The sequence below is a fragment of the Eptesicus fuscus genome, chromosome 15 (assembly GCF_027574615.1).
Source record: "Eptesicus fuscus isolate TK198812 chromosome 15, DD_ASM_mEF_20220401, whole genome shotgun sequence".
NCBI classification, from domain to species: Eukaryota; Metazoa; Chordata; class Mammalia; order Chiroptera; family Vespertilionidae; genus Eptesicus; species Eptesicus fuscus.
The window spans coordinates 4,546,747-4,571,881 of record NC_072487.1 but is presented as its reverse complement, the minus strand read 5'-3'; the positions used below and the strand labels follow the sequence as shown (position 1 = coordinate 4,571,881).

Here is a 25,135-nt window from a genome sequence, read left to right as displayed (position 1 = left end):
GTCTTTGTCTTTCTCGGGCTTATTTCACTTAGCATAGTGCCCTTCAGTTTCTTTTTCTTTACATTTTTTTTAAATTTAATAAATCTTTATTGTTCACATTATTACAATTGTTTCTCCTATTTCCCCCCCATATCTCCCCACCACTCGGTTCACACCCCCCCTCTGCATTACCGCCCCCTCGCTTTCCTTATCCATAGGTGTATGATTTTTGTCCAGTCTCTTCCCGTACCCCTCCCCACAGACACCCCTTTCCCCCTGAGAATTATCAATCCACTCCCATTCTATGCCTCTGATTCGATTATGTTTTCTAGTTTATGTTCACTGTACCTCAGATTTTTAATTCACTTGACTTTTAGATTTAGTTGTTGATACATATGTATTTGTTGTTCATAATTTTTATCTTTACTTTTTTCTTCTTTTTCCTCCTTTTATTTTTTTATTTGTTTTAATAAATCTTTATCGTTCAGATTATTACAATTGTTTCTTCTTTTTTACCCCCCATATCTCCCCATCACCCGGTTCCCTCCTCGCCATTTTCCTTATCCATATGTGTGTGATTTTTGTCCAGTCTCTTCCCGTACCCCCCACACCGACACCCCTTTCCCCCTGAGAATTATTAATCCACTCCCATTCTATGCCTCTGATTCTATTATGTTCACCAGTTTATTCTGTTCCTCAGTTTTTTAATTCACTTGATTTTTTGAATCACTTGTTGATAGATATGTATTTGTTGTTCAAAATTTTTCTTTACTTTTTTCTTCTTTTTCCTCCTTTTAAAGAATACCTTTCAGCGTTTCATATAGTACTGGTTTGGTGGTGATGAACTCCTTTAGCTTTTTCTTATCTGTGAAGCTCTTTATCTGCCCTTCAATTCTGAATGATAACTTTGCTGGGTAGAGTAGTCTTGGTTGTAGGTTCTTGCTATTCATCACTTTGAATATTTCTTGCCACTCCCGTCTGGCCTGCATAGTTTCTGTTGAGAAATCAGCTGACAGTCGTATGGGTGCTCCCTTGTAGGTAACTAACTGTTTTTCTCTTGCTGCTTGTAAGATTCTCTCTTTGTCTTTTGCCCTTGGCATTTTAATTATGATGTGTCTTGGTGTGCTCCTTTTTGGATTCCTCTTGTTTGGGGTTCTGTGCGCTTCCTGAACCTGTAAGTCTATTTCTTTCACCAGGTGGGGGAAGTTTTCTGTCATTATTTCTTCAAATAGGTTTTCAGTATCTCGCTCTCCCTCTTCTGGCACGCCCAAAATTTTGATATTGGTACGCTTAAAGCCAACCCGGAGGCTCCTTATGCTATCCTCACACTTTTGGATTCTTCTTTCTTTCCGCCTCTCTGGTTGGGTGTTTTTTTCTTCCTCATATTCCAGATCTTTGGTTTGACTCTTCGGGTGCAGTGGTCTACTCTGTATATTCTTTATTTCAGACAGTGTATGCATAATTTCTGACTGGTCCTTTTCCATTTGTTTGGTATTCTCATTTAGGTCCTTGAAGGTCTCTTCAAGCTTCTCAGCGGTTTTTAGAAGATTCTTGAGTAACCTTATAAATATGGTTCCGAACACTGTGTCGTCCATTAGTTTGCTTTCATCTATCTCTCCTACTTGTGACATACTTCACTGTCTCCACATTTTGGCTGCCTCCCTGTGTTGATGGAGTGGCTTTGTGTGGTCAGTGACCTATATAGGCTGGTAGCTCAGCTTCCCCAATCACCATAGGTGGTCGCTCTTGGTACTCCCCTTTGTGGGCTGAGTGGAAAGTCTTGGTGTAGTTAAAAGCCCTGATTGCTGTTGGTACACTGGGAGGAATTGACCTCTGGTCCAGTTGGTTGTGAGGGCCTGCTGTGTCTGTAACGGAAGAATTGCTGTGCTGGAGACACAGTAGGGCTTTGTTGCTCACTGAGTCTGCCTCTTGAATGTGTCCCTTATGAGAGTGGGTGAAATCTGCTGTAGTCTCACACCGACCACTAGATACACTAGTGTTTGGATCTCCAGTGGGGTGCAGGTCAGCTACGGTCTGAGTCCCCCCAGCAGAACTACAGTTTTCTCCTCTTTGCTTGAGTGGCTTCGGAGCAGTCTGACTGGAGCTGCAGTTAATTTGGTTAAGCTGCCACAGAACAGGCCATTTATATGCAAAAGCCGCTGTGTGGAGCCTGGGTGGGTTTGTAGAATGTGCAGGGCGGGGTCTCAGGGTGGAGCAGGGTCTCAGGGCGTCACTAGGCTAGAGCGTGGCAAACAGCGATGGCTGCCGTCAGCCATCTCTGCCTTCCCGCATTTCCAAGTCCCCGTGCCCCGCGCTACAGTGCAGTAAACACTGATTGCTGGGTGCACCTCTGCAAAAAAGTCACTCTCACTTTCCGACCCGATGGCCGAGAGTCCAGCTTCTCCCTGCAGGCACCTGGGTCCCCCGGGTGTCCCCAGAATCTGGATTTCAGAGTGACCCGGAGCTTGTCTCCCTTTGGGTTGAAGAAAAGCTGCGCGCCCAGTCGCCTGCCACCAGCCCGATTCGCACGCCTCCATACCTCAGCTTTTCAGCGTTTGTGCTCCTTTCTCTTCTTATTTGTAAATCTTCCACTCAGCCAGCTTTCCCATGCTTCTGGGTGGTCGACGTTTTGTCTTTCAGTTGTATTTTTGAAATTGTTGTGTGAGGCAGCAGTTTAGTTGTTTAACTTTGCCGCCATCTTGGTTCCTCCTTTGTTTATCGCCCTTCAGTTTCATCCATGTTGTTGCACATCTCCATCTATTTTGTGCAGGTAATAAGTTTTTTACCTTCATCAATGCAGAAGTAGAAGTTTATACTTATTTAAATTGTACTATTTAAGTTGTTATTGTTTTCATTAAACTTTGTTGTATAATCTCAGAACAACTGATACAAAACTTAAATTCATGATTTAATTTTGACGTTTAATTAAAATTAAAAACAGAACTGCCATTTGACCCAGTGATTCCATTTCCAGGAAGAGACCCTAAGAAGCCTGAAACACCAATGAGAAAGCATATACGCACCCCTATGTTCAGAGCAGCACAATTGACAATAGCTAAGATCTGGAAACCACCCAAATGCCCATCAGTAGAGGAATGGATAAAAAAACTGTGGCACATTTACACAATGGAATGCTATGCCTCTATAAAAAAGGAGAATCTCTTAACCTTTAAAACAGCATGGAGGAACCTGGAGAGTATTATGCTAAGTGAAATAGGCCAGTCGGAGAAAGACAAGTATCACATGATCTCACTCCTATAAGAATCTATTCAACAGAATAATCTGAAAAATAAAATAGATTCAGACACATGGAAGCTTGCAACAGATTGAGGATTCTTAGAAGAAAGGCAGGGTGGGTAGGATAAACCAAAAAATTTATATGCATATATACATAAACCCATGGACACAGAAAACACTGGGGTGAAGGCCTGGGAGCGGGTAAGAGTGGGGAGGAGAGGGTTAATGGAGGCGAAGGGGAAGGAAGGACATGTGTGATATTTTCAACAATAAATTGAAACAATTAATTGATTTAATTTAAAATTCATCAGCTAGAGGGCTCTAACAAAAATACCATGGACTTGGTTGCTTATAAAGAAGAGCAATTTGTTTATCACCATTCCAGAGGCTGGAAGGCCATGATAAGGGTGCCTGCATGGTCAGCTTCTGGTGTCTGGTAAAGGCCCCCTTCTTGGCTCATGGACAACCCTCTCCTTTAATGTGTACTCACATGGTAGAAGGGCTAAGAGAGGTCTCATTTATAAGGGCATTAATTCCATTGGTAAGATAGTGAATGATCCACATGACTGAGTGACTCTTACGTCCTAACTGTAGGCCTGATGCACGAAATCGTGCAAGGAGCTTGGCCCTCATAGCCCTGGTGGCTGCTTCAGCCCTCACAGCCCAGGCTTCACCTGGAACGTCGTCCAGAAGGTAGTTCGGCTGTCCGGTCTAACTAGCATATAATGCTTTTATTTTTACAGATTATTCAGGTGTCTGACACAATAACTTGATATATGTATATATTGTGAAATGGTGACTATAGGTCTAGTTAACATGCATCATCACACACAGGTACAATTTTTATTTCCTGTGATGAGAATTTTTAAGATCTGCTCTCCTAGTAACCTTCAAAACCACAGCATATTGTGATTAACTGCAGTCACCGCGGTACACAACAGCCAGGACGTATTTTATAATTGGAACTTCTTTATTTTGTGATATGAATAAGTTCAGAAGTAAGTTCTGCTCTGTTGTTTCCATGGCACATTGGATTGCAAATCTCATGCCCGTTGGAGATTCACTGCTCTAGAACAGTGGTCTTCAAACTGGGATATGCATCCCGCTGGGATGTGCACAGACTTTTCATGAGACCGATTTAAGGAAATCAATTTCCCCATCTGCAACTTACATAGGTTCTACAATCGATACCTCTTGATATTTATTTGCAAGAAAAGATACTTCTGGTGGAGGGTCTGCTTTCCTACTTCTACTTTCATAACCACCCTTCCTCCCCTTGCAAAGATTCCATCTGGAACCTCACCATGGGGCATAGTTCCAGCTTATAAATCTGCCTGGCAATCAAATGCAAAGACAATTCAGTAACTCCTTTGCAATTCAGTCACCATTCTCTTGACAACCCCTGAATGTGTCCATTTGTCTTCGTGAGGGTGAACTATGGAGACAAGCTGTATTGAGGGAAGGGGTGTGCCTCAGTGTGGTCAACCCCTCAATGGCCCCCTTCCTTCTGGAAGCCAAAACAGGCACTCGGGAAGACCAAACCCCCTTCCCTTCTTTCCCCCGCAGGGCACAGAGGCCACCAGCTCTCACTGCAAAAATCATATATTTTGGAAACAAATTTGTGCTAGGAAGAAGGCATTAGTGTACACAGCATGTGCTAAGGAGAAAAAAAGCTGGCTTCATCTCTATGAACTGAAATTTTTGAAATTTCTTTTTATCAGGAAAAGCATGAGAGGTACATTGAGGTAGACCACAGGAGAGAAAGTTTTAAAAATTTTATTATCATTTTTCCCATCACTATTTATCACTTCTGTGTCCCCCACCGGCCCACCCCACCGTCACCACTGTTGTCGTTGTCCTTGTCCATGAGAGGAGAGGCAACGATGCTGGTGTTGGGCGCACACAGGAGGAAAGGGTTTCCCTGTACACAGCAAATGTGCTTTCTTGTACGTAAGTCCCATCAGGAAGGACATGCGCAGCGTGCTCTGGCCGACCCCAGGAGTCAGATCTTGCCTTGGGACAGGGCCTTGGGCAGCGGCGGGGTCGGCCTGAGGGCCCTGCCACCCTCGGCCCATGCTGGCAGTGTCTGCCTGGGGCCTCTGGCTCCCTGGGTGGGAAGGCCCCCTTGCTGTCCCCAGTTGTGCTCCACCCGCTCTTGTTGTGGCCACTGGGGGTGGCGTGGTGATCACGGGCCACCCCTCCGTGGCAGAGTACCCCGAGGCGGCTGAGATGGGGACCTGCTGGAGCCTGGAGTCCTCCTTTGTGCCCATGTACCTCTGGGGCATGAAGTCCCGGGTGAAGTGCTGTGCCCTCCTCTGGGCCAGCAGCTGTCTGGAGCACGCGAGCCTCCGCAGCTCTGCTGTCCATCACCGATCTGCGTCTGCCTGGCCCCCAGCTGCGGGCAGTGGCTGCTGCAGGCGGGCCTCTGTGCTGGGGACCTTCCCGTCCTTTGCCTTTCCTGGGGAGCACCCCCTGCAGAAGGTGCCTCATCCTCGTCTTGAACAGGCTTTCTGCAGGGGCCTGTCCCTCCCACAAGCCCTGGCAGGACTGGCTTCTGACTGGCTCTGCTGATTTCTGATCCTGGGCAGTGCTCATCCCACTGGCTTGAGAGGCCCTCAGTGCTGCCGACCCCCCTCTGTGCTTCCCTGGATCCGGCCTCCTGTTGCCCTCCCTCTCCTCAGTGGGGACACACTTCTTGCTCTGTCTGCGACATGGGTCCTGCGTTCTGAGGGGCTCCTGCTGGCAGCGCCCTCCACTTGTACTGCGGTCATGGAGCTCCTGGGAAGCTGAGTTGTCTTGATGGGAGCGCTGACGAAAGCCGCACTGGTCAGGGGGCCTCCCCAGGTGGCTGCAGGAGACAGAGGCACAGGCTGCAGCCAGGGAAAGGCCGACAGGCTGGGCAGGGTGGGCACCTGGGGCCCAGGGTCCTCCATGGCCCTGACCCTGAGTACCCAGTGCTCCTGCCATTCCTCACCCAAGGCCATAGCCACGCCCACCCCATGGGTCCTCCCAGGTCAGTGCAAGGGGGCCTGTAGCCCTGGGGTCACATCTAGATTTGGGACAAAACAGAACATAGGGGAGAAGGGCAAGATTCCTTACCTTCGCAGAAGACTAATCAATTCCCGAGCCTTTTCGAGGTACTGCAGGCACTCTCTGTAGCCTGGAAATCAGGAGACCAAGTCACATGGTGGACCAGGGCCAGGGGGTCTTACAGGAGGCTGAGTGTCATGGCCCTTTAAGAGTGACACCCTTGAGAGCTGACTCAGGATCCCAAGCATCAGGGTCGAGGCCACATAACCCCTGACAGCGATGGCATAGCTCAGGAGAGGTAATGCTTTGTCATTTACAAAGTGTTTCCACATCCAGTACCCAGTGTGGCCCTCCCTAAGTCCCTGAGGGGGAGAAAGGACAGGGGCACCAGGGAGGGCTCTGAGCAAAGGTAAACAGCACGCCCACAGCTGCACCTGGGGGTCCCAGCTTCCAGTCCGGCACTACTGGTCCACAACAGCCCAATGTCCCTCCTGGGACCCCCTGCTAGGGAAGCACCCACTTCCAGGCCCTGAGGCTTCATTCCCAGCACGGGATCTGGGAAGCATCTGCCTTCTGCCTCCTTCCAGGAGCCTCCAGTGGCTCTGCTTCCTGAGAGACAGCTCTGCCGCTGGCACCCTGGGGACCGCCTGGCCTCAGGGACCGTGCACATGGAGGCAAAGCCTCAGGCAGGGCTGAGTGAGGGCAGAAGCTCACCTTTCAAAGCTCCACTTTTCCTCCTGCTCCTGCTCCTGCTGCTCCTCCTGGGCACCACTGAACGCTGAGACAAGAAAAACGAGGGGCTGGGACCCCATCTCACTCTCCTCTCTAGACCAGGGGCAGTCGCTCAGGGTTCGTGAACAATATGACATTCTACAGTTACCTACCGGGCTCTCTGGTTCTTCCCCTTTCATTTGTGAAGTGCATTAAAATCATTTTATGTTTTTCTTCTTTGAAAAAGGTAAGGAATATTTCTATTGGAGACCGAGCAGGGATTTCTTCCATCACTGTTCCTCAGCTCGAGAAACACACACATCCTCAGACCTGCAGGCCCGCCTGGAGCTCCCTCAGGTAGGACTCTGCTTCCTGAGGCCACAGCCCACCCAGCCCCTGCTCAGCGGCCCCCAGGGGCTCCCTGGGATCAGCCCCACAGAGGGGAGGCTCGCTAAAGGCACCTGCCGAGGAAGGCGCTGGGGAACCAGGGCTCTGGGCCTGTCCCCCACAGAGGCCCAAACCTTAGAATTCCATCCTTGGCCACTGGTCACTGTGTGTGGGGCCGGGCCCTAGAGCCCCCACCACACCTGCTTCCTGGTCGAAGAGCTCAGCATAGAAATCCTCCGCCTGCTCTAACCCTCCCCGCCTGGCTGGTTCCCAGCAGGATGAGCTTCTGTCCTTTCCTGAGAGCAGCTGCTCTCTCCTCCCATCACAGGAGTCTCCAATGGTCAAAAGTGGGAATAAGGATAGAAAAAAGATCATCTCCGTTGGGTCTGGCCAAGGGATCCTTACCTTCCTGGTGTTTCTATGTTCCCTCGGTGGTGGTGAGGGTCCATCACTCTCGGAGCAGTGGGTGCACACAAGGAAGAGCAGCACCCCACACACGATGCCCACGATGGCATCGATCACCCAGCAAGGACTGGATTGCTGCCAGGTAGCAATAGCGCTTTTCAGAGGACAGAGAAGGTTCTCCATGATCTGAATCGCACAGCTGCCCTCAGGCAATGGCGCACTGGCAGCCATGCAGGCCTAGAGGCCCAGGCTCACATCACAGCTGAGCCAGGTCACAAAGGGCTCCTGAGGCAAAGAGAGGGCCAGGAGAGGGAGGCTGAACACTGCCCCTTGCTCCCGCCTGCAGGCCCCATCCCTGTGCTCTCCTGGACCTTCTAGGCCTTTATCAGTTTTCCATTGATTCCTCATGGAAGCCAGGCATTACCTGGTGTCTGTATCTCTTGGAGATCTTAGCATGAATCCACCGATCCCCAATGTCATCGCTGTTGAAAGTCTGAAGTGCTCTCTGGGGTTTTGGATATTTCACAGGGATTGATCTTCTAGAATGTCCTCTGTCTTCAACTCTGATTTTGTGGGGGTTTTTCACCACACATATTTACTTTTATTTCTTTTCTTGTGAGAACACTTAAGTTCTACTGTAGCAAATTCAAAAATATCAAATTTCTTTTTTTTTCATTTTTTATTAAGTTATTATATGTGTACATATCTTACCTTTGGCCCCACCATCCCACTCCCATACACACCCTCACCCCCCAGTGTTTTGTGTCCATTGGTTATGCTCACATGCATGCATACAGGAATACCAAATTTCAATGTCATCAGCTGCTAGAGCCTCAGGCCTCATCTTATAACTGGAAGTTGTCCCTGTGTTCGACCTGGCTCCACCATTTCCACCAACCCCAGTCCTGGCAGACACCTTTGTTTCTCTTTAGAGTCGCATGTACGTGACAATATGCAGTCTTTGTCTTTCTCGGGCTTATTTCACTTAGCATAGTGCCCTTCAGTTTCTTTTTCTTTACATTTTTTTTAAATTTAATAAATCTTTATTGTTCACATTATTACAATTGTTTCTCCTATTTCCCCCCCATATCTCCCCACCACTCGGTTCACACCCCCCCTCTGCATTACCGCCCCCTCGCTTTCCTTATCCATAGGTGTATGATTTTTGTCCAGTCTCTTCCCGTACCCCTCCCCACAGACACCCCTTTCCCCCTGAGAATTATCAATCCACTCCCATTCTATGCCTCTGATTCGATTATGTTTTCTAGTTTATGTTCACTGTACCTCAGATTTTTAATTCACTTGACTTTTAGATTTAGTTGTTGATACATATGTATTTGTTGTTCATAATTTTTATCTTTACTTTTTTCTTCTTTTTCCTCCTTTTATTTTTTTATTTGTTTTAATAAATCTTTATCGTTCAGATTATTACAATTGTTTCTTCTTTTTTACCCCCCATATCTCCCCATCACCCGGTTCCCTCCTCGCCATTTTCCTTATCCATATGTGTGTGATTTTTGTCCAGTCTCTTCCCGTACCCCCCACACCGACACCCCTTTCCCCCTGAGAATTATTAATCCACTCCCATTCTATGCCTCTGATTCTATTATGTTCACCAGTTTATTCTGTTCCTCAGTTTTTTAATTCACTTGATTTTTTGAATCACTTGTTGATAGATATGTATTCAAAATTTTTATCTTTACTTTTTTCTTCTTTTTCCTCCTTTTAAAGAATACCTTTCAGCGTTTCATATAGTACTGGTTTGGTGGTGATGAACTCCTTTAGCTTTTTCTTATCTGTGAAGCTCTTTATCTGCCCTTCAATTCTGAATGATAACTTTGCTGGGTAGAGTAGTCTTGGTTGTAGGTTCTTGCTATTCATCACTTTGAATATTTCTTGCCACTCCCGTCTGGCCTGCATAGTTTCTGTTGAGAAATCAGCTGACAGTCGTATGGGTGCTCCCTTGTAGGTAACTAACTGTTTTTCTCTTGCTGCTTGTAAGATTCTCTCTTTGTCTTTTGCCCTTGGCATTTTAATTATGATGTGTCTTGGTGTGCTCCTTTTTGGATTCCTCTTGTTTGGGGTTCTGTGCGCTTCCTGAACCTGTAAGTCTATTTCTTTCACCAGGTGGGGGAAGTTTTCTGTCATTATTTCTTCAAATAGGTTTTCAGTATCTCGCTCTCCCTCTTCTGGCACCCCCAAAATTTGGATATTGGTACGCTTAAAGCCATCCCGGAGGCTCCTTATGCTATCCTCACACTTTTGGATTCTTCTTTCTTTCCGCCTCTCTGGTTGGGTGTTTTTTTCTTCCTCATATTCCAGATCTTTGGTTTGACTCTTCGGGTGCAGTGGTCTACTCTGTATATTCTTTATTTCAGACAGTGTATGCATAATTTCTGACTGGTCCTTTTCCATTTGTTTGGTATTCTCATTTAGGTCCTTGAAGGTCTCTTCAAGCTTCTCAGCGGTTTTTAGAAGATTCTTGAGTAACCTTATAAATATGGTTCTGAACACTGTGTCGTCCATTAGTTTGCTTTCATCTATCTCTCCTACTTGTGACATACTTCAATGTCTCCACATTTTGGCTGCCTCCCTGTGTTGATGGAGTGGCTTTGTGTGGTCAGTGACCTATATAGGCTGGTAGCTCAGCTTCCCCAATCACCATAGGTGGTCGCTCTTGGTACTCCCCTTTGTGGGCTGAGTGGAAAGTCTTGGTGTAGTTAAAAGCCCTGATTGCTGTTGGTACACTGGGAGGAATTGACCTCTGGTCCAGTTGGTTGTGAGGGCCTGCTGTGTCTGTAACGAAAGAATTGCTGTGCTGGAGACACAGTAGGGCTTTGGTGCTCACTGAGTCTGCCTCTTGAATGTGTCCCTTATGAGAGTGGGTGAAATCTGCTGTAGTCTCACACCGACCACTAGATACACTAGTGTTTGGATCTCCAGTGGGGTGCAGGTCAGCTACGGTCTGAGTCCCCCCAGCAGAACTACAGTTTTCTCCTCTTTGCTTGAGTGGCTTCGGAGCAGTCTGACTGGAGCTGCAGTTAATTTGGTTAAGCTGCCACAGAACAGGCCATTTATATGCAAAAGCCGCTGTGTGGAGCCTGGGTGGGTTTGTAGAATGTGCAGGGCGGGGTCTCAGGGCGGAGCGGGGTCTCAGGGCGTCACTAGGCTAGAGCGTGGCAAACAGCGATGGCTGCCGACAGCCATCTCTACCTTCCGCATTTCCAAGTCCCCGTGCCCCGCGCTACAGTGCAGTAAACACTGATTGCTGGGTGCACCTCTGCAAAAAAGTCACTCTCACTTTCCGACCCGATGGCCGAGAGTCCAGCTTCTCCCTGCAGGCACCTGGGTCCCCCGGGTGTCCCCAGAATCTGGATTTCAGAGTGACCCGGAGCTTGTCTCCCTTTGGGTTGAAGAAAAGCTGCGTGCCCAGTCGCCTGCCACCAGCCCGATTCGCACGCCTCCATACCTCAGCTTTTCAGCGTTTGTGCTCCTTTCTCTTCTTATTTGTAAATCTTCCACTCAGCCAGCTTTCCCATGCTTCTGGGTGGTCGACGTTTTGTCTTTCAGTTGTATTTTTGAAATTGTTGTGTGAGGCAGCAGTTTAGTTGTTTAACTTTGCCGCCATCTTGGTTCCTCCTTTGTTTATCGCCCTTCAGTTTCATCCATGTTGTTGCACATCTCCATCTATTTTGTGCAGGTAATAAGTTTTTTACCTTCATCAATGCAGAAGTAGAAGTTTATACTTATTTAAATTGTACTATTTAAGTTGTTATTGTTTTCATTAAACTTTGTTGTATAATCTCAGAACAACTGATACAAAACTTAAATTCATGATTTAATTTTGACGTTTAATTAAAATTAAAAACAGAACTGCCATTTGACCCAGTGATTCCATTTCCAGGAAGAGACCCTAAGAAGCCTGAAACACCAATGAGAAAGCATATACGCACCCCTATGTTCAGAGCAGCACAATTGACAATAGCTAAGATCTGGAAACCACCCAAATGCCCATCAGTAGAGGAATGGATAAAAAAACTGTGGCACATTTACACAATGGAATGCTATGCCTCTATAAAAAAGGAGAATCTCTTAACCTTTAAAACAGCATGGAGGAACCTGGAGAGTATTATGCTAAGTGAAATAGGCCAGTCGGAGAAAGACAAGTATCACATGATCTCACTCCTATAAGAATCTATTCAACAGAATAATCTGAAAAATAAAATAGATTCAGACACATGGAAGCTTGCAACAGATTGAGGATTCTTAGAAGAAAGGCAGGGTGGGTAGGATAAACCAAAAAATTTATATGCATATATACATAAACCCATGGACACAGAAAACACTGGGGTGAAGGCCTGGGAGCGGGTAAGAGTGGGGAGGAGAGGGTTAATGGAGGCGAAGGGGAAGGAAGGACATGTGTGATATTTTCAACAATAAATTGAAACAATTAATTGATTTAATTTAAAATTCATCAGCTAGAGGGCTCTAACAAAAATACCATGGACTTGGTTGCTTATAAAGAAGAGCAATTTGTTTATCACCATTCCAGAGGCTGGAAGGCCATGATAAGGGTGCCTGCATGGTCAGCTTCTGGTGTCTGGTAAAGGCCCCCTTCTTGGCTCATGGACAACCCTCTCCTTTAATGTGTACTCACATGGTAGAAGGGCTAAGAGAGGTCTCATTTATAAGGGCATTAATTCCATTGGTAAGATAGTGAATGATCCACATGACTGAGTGACTCTTACGTCCTAACTGTAGGCCTGATGCACGAAATCGTGCAAGGAGCTTGGCCCTCATAGCCCTGGTGGCTGCTTCAGCCCTCACAGCCCAGGCTTCACCTGGAACGTCGTCCAGAAGGTAGTTCGGCTGTCCGGTCTAACTAGCATATAATGCTTTTATTTTTACAGATTATTCAGGTGTCTGACACAATAACTTGATATATGTATATATTGTGAAATGGTGACTATAGGTCTAGTTAACATGCATCATCACACACAGGTACAATTTTTATTTCCTGTGATGAGAATTTTTAAGATCTGCTCTCCTAGTAACCTTCAAAACCACAGCATATTGTGATTAACTGCAGTCACCGCGGTACACAACAGCCAGGACGTATTTTATAATTGGAACTTCTTTATTTTGTGATATGAATAAGTTCAGAAGTAAGTTCTGCTCTGTTGTTTCCATGGCACATTGGATTGCAAATCTCATGCCCGTTGGAGATTCACTGCTCTAGAACAGTGGTCTTCAAACTGGGATATGCATCCCGCTGGGATGTGCACAGACTTTTCATGAGACCGATTTAAGGAAATCAATTTCCCCATCTGCAACTTACATAGGTTCTACAATCGATACCTCTTGATATTTATTTGCAAGAAAAGATACTTCTGGTGGAGGGTCTGCTTTCCTACTTCTACTTTCATAATCACCCTTCCTCCCCTTGCAAAGATTCCATCTGGAACCTCACCATGGGGCATAGTTCCAGCTTATAAATCTGCCTGGCAATCAAATGCAAAGACAATTCAGTAACTCCTTTGCAATTCAGTCACCATTCTCTTGACAACCCCTGAATGTGTCCATTTGTCTTTGTGAGGGTGAACTATGGAGACAAGCTGTATTGAGGGAAGGGGTGTGCCTCAGTGTGGTCAACCCCTCAATGGCCCCCTTCCTTCTGGAAGCCAAAACAGGCACTCGGGAAGACCAAACCCCCTTCCCTTCTTTCCCCCGCAGGGCACAGAGGCCACCAGCTCTCACTGCAAAAATCATATATTTTGGAAACAAATTTGTGCTAGGAAGAAGGCATTAGTGTACACAGCATGTGCTAAGGAGAAAAAAAGCTGGCTTCATCTCTATGAACTGAAATTTTTGAAATTTCTTTTTATCAGGAAAAGCATGAGAGGTACATTGAGGTAGACCACAGGAGAGAAAGTTTTAAAAATTTTATTATCATTTTTCCCATCACTATTTATCACTTCTGTGTCCCCCACCGGCCCACCCCACCGTCACCACTGTTGTCGTTGTCCTTGTCCATGAGAGGAGAGGCAACGATGCTGGTGTTGGGCGCACACAGGAGGAAAGGGTTTCCCTGTACACAGCAAATGTGCTTTCTTGTACGTAAGTCCCATCAGGAAGGACATGCGCAGCGTGCTCTGGCCGACCCCAGGAGTCAGATCTTGCCTTGGGACAGGGCCTTGGGCAGCGGCGGGGTCGGCCTGAGGGCCCTGCCACCCTCGGCCCATGCTGGCAGTGTCTGCCTGGGGCCTCTGGCTCCCTGGGTGGGAAGGCCCCCTTGCTGTCCCCAGTTGTGCTCCACCCGCTCTTGTTGTGGCCACTGGGGGTGGCGTGGTGATCACGGGCCACCCCTCCGTGGCAGAGTACCCCGAGGCGGCTGAGATGGGGACCTGCTGGAGCCTGGAGTCCTCCTTTGTGCCCATGTACCTCTGGGGCATGAAGTCCCGGGTGAAGTGCTGTGCCCTCCTCTGGGCCAGCAGCTGTCTGGAGCACGCGAGCCTCCGCAGCTCTGCTGTCCATCACCGATCTGCGTCTGCCTGGCCCCCAGCTGCGGGCAGTGGCTGCTGCAGGCGGGCCTCTGTGCTGGGGACCTTCCCGTCCTTTGCCTTTCCTGGGGAGCACCCCCTGCAGAAGGTGCCTCATCCTCGTCTTGAACAGGCTTTCTGCAGGGGCCTGTCCCTCCCACAAGCCCTGGCAGGACTGGCTTCTGACTGGCTCTGCTGATTTCTGATCCTGGGCAGTGCTCATCCCACTGGCTTGAGAGGCCCTCAGTGCTGCTGAGCCCCCTCTGTGCTTCCCTGGATCCGGCCTCCTGTTGCCCTCCCTCTCCTCAGTGGGGACACACTTCTTGCTCTGTCTGCGACATGGGTCCTGCGTTCTGAGGGGCTCCTGCTGGCAGCGCCCTCCACTTGTACTGCGGTCATGGAGCTCCTGGGAAGCTGAGTTGTCTTGATGGGAGCGCTGACGAAAACCGCACTGGTCAGGGGGCCTCCCCAGGTGGCTGCAGGAGACAGAGGCACAGGCTGCAGCCAGGGAAAGCAGACAGGCTGGGCAGGGTGGGCACCTGGGGCCCAGGGTCCTCCATGGCCCTGACCCTGAGTACCCAGTGCTCCTGCCATTCCTCACCCAAGGCCATAGCCACGCCCACCCCATGGGTCCTCCCAGGTCAGTGCAAGGGGGCCTGTAGCCCTGGGGTCACATCTAGATTTGGGACAAAACAGAACATAGGGGAGAAGGGCAAGATTCCTTACCTTCGCAGAAGACTAATCAATTCCCGAGCCTTTTGCAGGTACTGCAGGCACTCTCTGTAGCCTGGAAATCAGGAGACCAAGTCACATGGTGGACCAGGGCCAGGGGGTCTTACAGGAGGCTGAGTGCCATGGCCCTTTAAGAGTGACACCCTGGAGAGCTGACTCAGGATCCCAAGCATCAGGGTCGAGGCCACATAACCCCTGACAGCGATGGCAAGGCTCAGGACAGGTAATGCTTTGTCATTTACAAAGTGTTTCCACATCCACTACCCACTGTGGCCCTCCCTAAGTCCCTGAGGGGGAGAAAGGACAGGGGCACCAGGGAGGGCTCTGAGCAAAGGTAAACAGCACGCCCACAGCTGCACCTGGGGGTCCCAGCTTCCAGTCCGGCACTACTGGTCCACAACAGCCCAATGTCCCTCCTGGGACCCCCTGCTAGGGAAGCACCCACTTCCAGGCCCTGAGGCTTCATTCCCAGCACGGGATCTGGGAAGCATCTGCCTTCTGCCTCCTTCCAGGAGCCTCCAGTGGCTCTGCTTCCTGAGAGACAGCTCTGCCGCTGGCACCCTGGGGACCGCCTGGCCTCAGGGACCGTGCACATGGAGGCAAAGCCTCAGGCAGGGCTGAGTGAGGGCAGAAGCTCACCTTTCAAAGCTCCACTTTTCCTCCTGCTCCTGCTCCTGCTGCTCCTCCTGGGCACCACTGAACGCTGAGACAAGAAAAACGAGGGGCTGGGACCCCATCTCACTCTCCTCTCTAGACCAGGGGCAGTCGCTCAGGGTTCGTGAACAATATGACATTCTACAGTTACCTACCGGGCTCTCTGGTTCTTCCCCTTTCATTTGTGAAGTGCATTAAAATCATTTTATGTTTTTCTTCTTTGAAAAAGGTAAGGAATATTTCTATTGGAGACCGAGCAGGGATTTCTTCCATCACTGTTCCTCAGCTCGAGAAACACACACATCCTCAGACCTGCAGGCCCGCCTGGAGCTCCCTCAGGTAGGACTCTGCTTCCTGAGGCCACAGCCCACCCAGCCCCTGCTCAGCGGCCCCCAGGGGCTCCCTGGGATCAGCCCCACAGAGGGGAGGCTCGCTAAAGGCACCTGCCGAGGAAGGCGCTGGGGAACCAGGGCTCTGGGCCTGTCCCCCACAGAGGCCCAAACCTTAGAATTCCATCCTTGGCCACTGGTCACTGTGTGTGGGGCCGGGCCCTAGAGCCCCCACCACACCTGCTTCCTGGTCGAAGAGCTCAGCATAGAAATCCTCCGCCTGCTCTAACCCTCCCCGCCTGGCTGGTTCCCAGCAGGATGAGCTTCTGTCCTTTCCTGAGAGCAGCTGCTCTCTCCTCCCATCACAGGAGTCTCCAATGGTCAAAAGTGGGAATAAGGATAGAAAAAAGATCATCTCCGTTGGGTCTGGCCAAGGGATCCTTACCTTCCTGGTGTTTCTATGTTCCCTCGGTGGTGGTGAGGGTCCATCACTCTCGGAGCAGTGGGTGCACACAAGGAAGAGCAGCACCCCACACACGATGCCCACGATGGCATCGATCACCCAGCAAGGACTGGATTGCTGCCAGGTAGCAATAGCGCTTTTCAGAGGACAGAGAAGGTTCTCCATGATCTGAATCGCACAGCTGCCCTCAGGCAATGGCGCACTGGCAGCCATGCAGGCCTAGAGGCCCAGGCTCACATCACAGCTGAGCCAGGTCACAAAGGGCTCCTGAGGCAAAGAGAGGGCCAGGAGAGGGAGGCTGAACACTGCCCCTTGCTCCCGCCTGCAGGCCCCATCCCTGTGCTCTCCTGGACCTTCTAGGCCTTTATCAGTTTTCCATTGATTCCTCATGGAAGCCAGGCATTACCTGGTGTCTGTATCTCTTGGAGATCTTAGCATGAATCCACCGATCCCCAATGTCATCGCTGTTGAAAGTCTGAAGTGCTCTCTGGGGTTTTGGATATTTCACAGGGATTGATCTTCTAGAATGTCCTCTGTCTTCAACTCTGATTTTGTGGGGGTTTTTCACCACACATATTTACTTTTATTTCTTTTCTTGTGAGAACACTTAAGTTCTACTGTAGCAAATTCAAAAATATCAAATTTCTTTTTTTTTCATTTTTTATTAAGTTATTATATGTGTACATATCTTACCTTTGGCCCCACCATCCCACTCCCATACACACCCTCACCCCCCAGTGTTTTGCGTCCATTGGTTATGCTCACATGCATGCATACAGGAATACCAAATTTCAATGTCATCAGCTGCTAGAGCCTCAGGCCTCATCTTATAACTGGAAGTTGTCCCTGTGTTCGACCTGGCTCCACCATTTCCACCAACCCCAGTTCTGGCAGACACCTTTGTTTCTCTTTAGAGTCGCATGTACGTGACAATATGCAGTCTTTGTCTTTCTCGGGCTTATTTCACTTAGCATAGTGCCCTTCAGTTTCTTTTTCTTTACATTTTTTTTAAATTTAATAAATCTTTATTGTTCACATTATTACAATTGTTTCTCCTATTTCCCCCCCATATCTCCCCACCACTCGGTTCACACCCCCCCTCTGCATTACCGCCCCCTCGCTTTCCTTATCCATAGGTGTATGATTTTTGTCCAGTCTCTTCCCGTACCCCTCCCCACAGACACCCCTTTCCCCCTGAGAATTATCAATCCACTCCCATTCTATGCCTCTGATTCGATTATGTTTTCTAGTTTATGTTCACTGTACCTCAGATTTTTAATTCACTTGACTTTTAGATTTAGTTGTTGATACATATGTATTTGTTGTTCATAATTTTTATCTTTACTTTTTTCTTCTTTTTCCTCCTTTTATTTTTTTATTTGTTTTAATAAATCTTTATCGTTCAGATTATTACAATTGTTTCTTCTTTTTTACCCCCCATATCTCCCCATCACCCGGTTCCCTCCTCGCCATTTTCCTTATCCATATGTGTGTGATTTTTGTCCAGTCTCTTCCCGTACCCCCCACACCGACACCCCTTTCCCCCTGAGAATTATTAATCCACTCCCATTCTATGCCTCTGATTCTATTATGTTCACCAGTTTATTCTGTTCCTCAGTTTTTTAATTCACTTGATTTTTTGAATCACTTGTTGATAGATATGTATTTGTTGTTCAAAATTTTTATCTTTACTTTTTTCTTCTTTTTCCTCCTTTTAAAGAATACCTTTCAGCGTTTCATATAGTACTGGTTTGGTGGTGATGAACTCCTTTAGCTTTTTCTTATCTGTGAAGCTCTTTATCTGCCCTTCAATTCTGAATGATAACTTTGCTGGGTAGAGTAGTCTTGGTTGTAGGTTCTTGCTATTCATCACTTTGAATATTTCTTGCCACTCCCGTCTGGCCTGCATAGTTTCTGTTGAGAAATCAGCTGACAGTCGTATGGGTGCTCCCTTGTAGGTAACTAACTGTTTTTCTCTTGCTGCTTGTAAGATTCTCTCTTTGTCTTTTGCCCTTGGCATTTTAATTATGATGTGTCTTGGTGTGCTCCTCTTTGGATTCCTCTTGTTTGGGGTTCTGTGCGCTTCCTGAACCTGTAAGTCTATTTCTTTCACCAGGTGGGGGAAGTTTTCTGTCATTATTTCTTCAAATAGGTTTTCAGTATCTCGCTCTCCCTCTTCTGGCACCCCCAAAATTTGGATATTGGTACGCTTAAAGCCATCCCGGAGGCTCCTTATGCTACCCTCACACTTTTGGATTCTTCTTTCTTTCCGCCTCTCTGGTTGGGTGTTTTTTTCTTCCTCATATTCCAGATCTTTGGTTTGACTCTTCGGGTGCAGTGGTCTACTCTGTATATTCTTTATTTCAGACAGTGTATGCATAATTTCTGACTGGTCCTTTTCCATTTGTTTGGTATTCTCATTTAGGTCCTTGAAGGTCTCTTCAAGCTTCTCAGCGGTTTTTAGAAGATTCTTGAGTAACCTTATAAATATGGTTCTGAACACTGTGTCGTCCATTAGTTTGCTTTCATCTATCTCTCCTACTTGTGACATACTTCGATGTCTCCACATTTTGGCTGCCTCCCTGTGTTGATGGAGTGGCTTTGTGTGGTCGGTGACCTATATAGGCCGGTAGCTCAGCTTCCCCAATCACCATAGGTGGTCGCTCTTGGTACTCCCCTTTGTGGGCTGAGTGGAAAGTCTTGGTGTAGTTAAAAGCCCTGATTGCTGTTGGTACACTGGGAGGAATTGACCTCCGGTCCAGTTGGTTGTGAGGGCCTGCTGTGTCTGTAACGAAAGAATTGCTGTGCTGGAGACACAGTAGGGCTTTGGTGCTCACTGAGTCTGCCTCTTGAATGTGTCCCTTATGAGAGTGGTTGAAATCTGGTGTAGTCTCACACCGACCACTAGATACACTAGTGTTTGGATCTCCAATGGGGTGCAGGTCAGCTACGGTCTGAGTCCCCCCAGCAGAACTACAGTTTTCTCCTCTTTGCTTGAGTGGCTTCGGAGCAGTCTGACTGGAGCTGCAGTTAATTTGGTTAAGCTGCCACAGAACAGGCCATTTATATGCAAAAGCCGCTGTGTGGAGCCTGGGTGGGTTTGTAGAATGTGCAGGGCGGGGTCTCAGGGCGGAGCGGGGTCTCAGGGCGTCACTAGGCTAGAGCGTGGCAAACAGCGATGGCTGCCGACAGCCATCTCTACCTTCCGCATTTCCAAGTCCCCGTGCCCCGCGCTACAGTGCAGTAAACACTGATTGCTGGGTGCACCTCTGCAAAAAAGTCACTCTCACTTTCCGACCCGATGGCCGAGAGTCCAGCTTCTCCCTGCAGGCACCTGGGTCCCCCGGGTGTCCCCAGAATCTGGATTTCAGAGTGACCCGGAGCTTGTCTCCCTTTGGGTTGAAGAAAAGCTGCGCGCCCAGTCGCCTGCCACTAGCCCGATTCGCACGCCTCCATACCTCAGCTTTTCAGCGTTTGTGCTCCTTTCTCTTCTTATTTGTAAATCTTCCACTCAGCCAGCTTTCCCATGCTTCTGGGTGGTCGACGTTTTGTCTTTCAGTTGTATTTTTGAAATTGTTGTGTGAGGCAGCAGTTTAGTTGTTTAACTTTGCCGCCATCTTGGTTCCTCCTTTGTTTATCGCCCTTCAGTTTCATCCATGTTGTTGCACATCTCCATCTATTTTGTGCAGGTAATAAGTTTTTTACCTTCATCAATGCAGAAGTAGAAGTTTATACTTATTTAAATTGTACTATTTAAGTTGTTATTGTTTTCATTAAACTTTGTTGTATAATCTCAGAACAACTGATACAAAACTTAAATTCATGATTTAATTTTGACGTTTAATTAAAATTAAAAACAGAACTGCCATTTGACCCAGTGATTCCATTTCCAGGAAGAGACCCTAAGAAGCCTGAAACACCAATGAGAAAGCATATACGCACCCCTATGTTCAGAGCAGCACAATTGACAATAGCTAAGATCTGGAAACCACCCAAATGCCCATCAGTAGAGGAATGGATAAAAAAACTGTGGCACATTTACACAATGGAATGCTATGCCTCTATAAAAAAGGAGAATCTCTTAACCTTTAAAACAGCATGGAGGAACCTGGAGAGTATTATGCTAAGTGAAATAGGCCAGTCGGAGAAAGACAAGTATCACATGATCTCACTCCTATAAGAATCTATTCAACAGAATAATCTGAAAAATAAAATAGATTCAGACACATGGAAGCTTGCAACAGATTGAGGATTCTTAGAAGAAAGGCAGGGTGGGTAGGATAAACCAAAAAATTTATATGCATATATACATAAACCCATGGACACAGAAAACACTGGGGTGAAGGCCTGGGAGCGGGTAAGAGTGGGGAGGAGAGGGTTAATGGAGGCGAAGGGGAAGGAAGGACATGTGTGATATTTTCAACAATAAATTGAAACAATTAATTGATTTAATTTAAAATTCATCAGCTAGAGGGCTCTAACAAAAATACCATGGACTTGGTTGCTTATAAAGAAGAGCAATTTGTTTATCACCATTCCAGAGGCTGGAAGGCCATGATAAGGGTGCCTGCATGGTCAGCTTCTGGTGTCTGGTAAAGGCCCCCTTCTTGGCTCATGGACAACCCTCTCCTTTAATGTGTACTCACATGGTAGAAGGGCTAAGAGAGGTCTCATTTATAAGGGCATTAATTCCATTGGTAAGATAGTGAATGATCCACATGACTGAGTGACTCTTACGTCCTAACTGTAGGCCTGATGCACGAAATCGTGCAAGGAGCTTGGCCCTCATAGCCCTGGTGGCTGCTTCAGCCCTCACAGCCCAGGCTTCACCTGGAACGTCGTCCAGAAGGTAGTTCGGCTGTCCGGTCTAACTAGCATATAATGCTTTTATTTTTACAGATTATTCAGGTGTCTGACACAATAACTTGATATATGTATATATTGTGAAATGGTGACTATAGGTCTAGTTAACATGCATCATCACACACAGGTACAATTTTTATTTCCTGTGATGAGAATTTTTAAGATCTGCTCTCCTAGTAACCTTCAAAACCACAGCATATTGTGATTAACTGCAGTCACCGCGGTACACAACAGCCAGGACGTATTTTATAATTGGAACTTCTTTATTTTGTGATATGAATAAGTTCAGAAGTAAGTTCTGCTCTGTTGTTTCCATGGCACATTGGATTGCAAATCTCATGCCCGTTGGAGATTCACTGCTCTAGAACAGTGGTCTTCAAACTGGGATATGCATCCCGCTGGGATGTGCACAGACTTTTCATGAGACCGATTTAAGGAAATCAATTTCCCCATCTGCAACTTACATAGGTTCTACAATCGATACCTCTTGATATTTATTTGCAAGAAAAGATACTTCTGGTGGAGGGTCTGCTTTCCTACTTCTACTTTCATAACCACCCTTCCTCCCCTTGCAAAGATTCCATCTGGAACCTCACCATGGGGCATAGTTCCAGCTTATAAATCTGCCTGGCAATCAAATGCAAAGACAATTCAGTAACTCCTTTGCAATTCAGTCACCATTCTCTTGACAACCCCTGAATGTGTCCATTTGTCTTTGTGAGGGTGAACTATGGAGACAAGCTGTATTGAGGGAAGGGGTGTGCCTCAGTGTGGTCAACCCCTCAATGGCCCCCTTCCTTCTGGAAGCCAAAACAGGCACTCGGGAAGACCAAACCCCCTTCCCTTCTTTCCCCCGCAGGGCACAGAGGCCACCAGCTCTCACTGCAAAAATCATATATTTTGGAAACAAATTTGTGCTAGGAAGAAGGCATTAGTGTACACAGCATGTGCTAAGGAGAAAAAAAGCTGGCTTCATCTCTATGAACTGAAATTTTTGAAATTTCTTTTTATCAGGAAAAGCATGAGAGGTACATTGAGGTAGACCACAGGAGAGAAAGTTTTAAAAATTTTATTATCATTTTTCCCATCACTATTTATCACTTCTGTGTCCCCCACCGGCCCACCCCACCGTCACCACTGTTGTCGTTGTCCTTGTCCATGAGAGGAGAGGCAACGATGCTGGTGTTGGGCGCACACAGGAGGAAAGGGTTTCCCTGTACACAGCAAATGTGCTTTCTTGTACGTAAGTCCCATCAGGAAGGACATGCGCAGCGTGCTCTGGCCGACCCCAGGAGTCAGATCTTGCCTTGGGACAGGGCCTTGGGCAGCGGCGGGGTCGGCCTGAGGGCCCTGCCACCCTCGGCCCATGCTGGCAGTGTCTGCCTGGGGCCTCTGGCTCCCTGGGTGGGAAGGCCCCCTTGCTGTCCCCAGTTGTGCTCCACCCGCTCTTGTTGTGGCCACTGGGGGTGGCGTGGTGATCACGGGCCACCCCTCCGTGGCAGAGTACCCCGAGGCGGCTGAGATGGGGACCTGCTGGAGCCTGGAGTCCTCCTTTGTGCCCATGTACCTCTGGGGCATGAAGTCCCGGGTGAAGTGCTGTGCCCTCCTCTGGGCCAGCAGCTGTCTGGAGCACGCGAGCCTCCGCAGCTCTGCTGTCCATCACCGATCTGCGTCTGCCTGGCCCCCAGCTGCGGGCAGTGGCTGCTGCAGGCGGGCCTCTGTGCTGGGGACCTTCCCGTCCTTTGCCTTTCCTGGGGAGCACCCCCTGCAGAAGGTGCCTCATCCTCGTCTTGAACAGGCTTTCTGCAGGGGCCTGTCCCTCCCACAAGCCCTGGCAGGACTGGCTTCTGACTGGCTCTACTGATTTCTGATCCTGGGCAGTGCTCATCCCACTGGCTTGAGAGGCCCTCAGTGCTGCTGAGCCCCCTCTGTGCTTCCCTGGATCCGGCCTCCTGTTGCCCTCCCTCTCCTCAGTGGGGACACACTTCTTGCTCTGTCTGCGACATGGGTCCTGCGTTCTGAGGGGCTCCTGCTGGCAGCGCCCTCCACTTGTACTGCGGTCATGGAGCTCCTGGGAAGCTGAGTTGTCTTGATGGGAGCGCTGACGAAAACCGCACTGGTCAGGGGGCCTCCCCAGGTGGCTGCAGGAGACAGAGGCACAGGCTGCAGCCAGGGAAAGGCAGACAGGCTGGGCAGGGTGGGCACCTGGGGCCCAGGGTCCTCCATGGCCCTGACCCTGAGTACCCAGTGCTCCTGCCATTCCTCACCCAAGGCCATAGCCACGCCCACCCCATGGGTCCTCCCAGGTCAGTGCAAGGGGGCCTGTAGCCCTGGGGTCACATCTAGATTTGGGACAAAACAGAACATAGGGGAGAAGGGCAAGATTCCTTACCTTCGCAGAAGACTAATCAATTCCCGAGCCTTTTGCAGGTACTGCAGGCACTCTCTGTAGCCTGGAAATCAGGAGACCAAGTCACATGGTGGACCAGGGCCAGGGGGTCTTACAGGAGGCTGAGTGTCATGGCCCTTTAAGAGTGACACCCTTGAGAGCTGACTCAGGATCCCAAGCATCAGGGTCGAGGCCACATAACCCCTGACAGCGATGGCAAGGCTCAGGACAGGTAGTGCTTTGTCATTTACAAAGTGTTTCCACATCCACTACCCACTGTGGCCCTCCCTAAGTCCCTGAGGGGGAGAAAGGACAGGGGCACCAGGGAGGGCTCTGAGCAAAGGTAAACAGCACGCCCACAGCTGCACCTGGGGGTCCCAGCTTCCAGTCCGGCACTACTGGTCCACAACAGCCCAATGTCCCTCCTGGGACCCCCTGCTAGGGAAGCACCCACTTCCAGGCCCTGAGGCTTCATTCCCAGCACGGGATCTGGGAAGCATCTGCCTTCTGCCTCCTTCCAGGAGCCTCCAGTGGCTCTGCTTCCTGAGAGACAGCTCTGCCGCTGGCACCCTGGGGACCGCCTGGCCTCAGGGACCGTGCACATGGAGGCAAAGCCTCAGGCAGGGCTGAGTGAGGGCAGAAGCTCACCTTTCAAAGCTCCACTTTTCCTCCTGCTCCTGCTCCTGCTGCTCCTCCTGGGCACCACTGAACGCTGAGACAAGAAAAACGAGGGGCTGGGACCCCATCTCACTCTCCTCTCTAGACCAGCGGCAGTCGCTCAGGGTTCGTGAACAATATGACGTTCTACAGTTACCTACCGGGCTCTCTGGTTCTTCCCCTTTCATTTGTGAAGTGCATTAAAATCATTTTATGTTTTTCTTCTTTGAAAAAGGTAAGGAATATTTCTATTGGAGACCGAGCAGGGATTTCTTCCATCACTGTTCCTCAGCTCGAGAAACACACACATCCTCAGACCTGCAGGCCCGCCTGGAGCTCCCTCAGGTAGGACTCTGCTTCCTGAGGCCACAGCCCACCCAGCCCCTGCTCAGCGGCCCCCAGGGGCTCCCTGGGATCAGCCCCACAGAGGGGAGGCTCGCTAAAGGCACCTGCCGAGGAAGGCGCTGGGGAACCAGGGCTCTGGGCCTGTCCCCCACAGAGGCCCAAACCTTAGAATTCCATCCTTGGCCACTGGTCACTGTGTGTGGGGCCGGGCCCTAGAGCCCCCACCACACCTGCTTCCTGGTCGAAGAGCTCAGCATAGAAATCCTCCGCCTGCTCTAACCCTCCCCGCCTGGCTGGTTCCCAGCAGGATGAGCTTCTGTCCTTTCCTGAGAGCAGCTGCTCTCTCCTCCCATCACAGGAGTCTCCAATGGTCAAAAGTGGGAATAAGGATAGAAAAAAGATCATCTCCGTTGGG

The 25,135-nt window shown here is 48.8% G+C and overlaps 2 protein-coding genes and 1 long non-coding RNA gene across 4 annotated transcripts; all 3 read right to left on the bottom strand.

Annotated features, from left to right (window-relative positions):
• Positions 1-4,976: 4,976 nt before the first annotated feature.
• LOC129151682 (spermatogenesis-associated protein 31E1-like) lies at positions 4,977-7,947 on the bottom strand. The gene is made up of 4 exons (XM_054727434.1): positions 7,750-7,947; positions 6,961-7,024; positions 6,316-6,376; positions 4,977-6,064 (listed from the first exon to the last, which is right to left on the bottom strand). Exons 1-4 carry the CDS (start codon positions 7,930-7,932, stop codon positions 5,014-5,016), a joined length of 1,359 nt encoding a protein of 452 aa, XP_054583409.1. The 5' UTR covers positions 7,933-7,947; the 3' UTR covers positions 4,977-5,013.
• A 5,729-nt stretch (positions 7,948-13,676) lies between these two features.
• Positions 13,677-16,646, bottom strand: LOC129151679 (spermatogenesis-associated protein 31E1-like). 2 transcript variants are annotated; one of them, XM_054727430.1, is made up of 5 exons: positions 16,449-16,646; positions 15,660-15,723; positions 15,015-15,075; positions 14,191-14,764; positions 13,677-13,837 (listed from the first exon to the last, which is right to left on the bottom strand). In XM_054727430.1, exons 1-5 carry the CDS (start codon positions 16,629-16,631, stop codon positions 13,721-13,723), a joined length of 999 nt encoding a protein of 332 aa, XP_054583405.1. In that variant the 5' UTR covers positions 16,632-16,646; the 3' UTR covers positions 13,677-13,720. The 2 variants fall into 2 exon arrangements, with proteins under 2 accessions (XP_054583405.1, XP_054583404.1); XM_054727429.1 differs by having other exon boundaries at positions 13,677-14,764.
• Positions 16,647-22,382: 5,736 nt separating this feature from the next.
• On the bottom strand, positions 22,383-23,178 carry LOC129151681 (uncharacterized). Its single transcript, XR_008558329.1, has 2 exons — positions 22,897-23,178; positions 22,383-22,543 (listed from the first exon to the last, which is right to left on the bottom strand). It is a non-coding gene; the product is annotated as an uncharacterized LOC129151681 (long non-coding RNA).
• Positions 23,179-25,135: the final 1,957 nt, after the last annotated feature.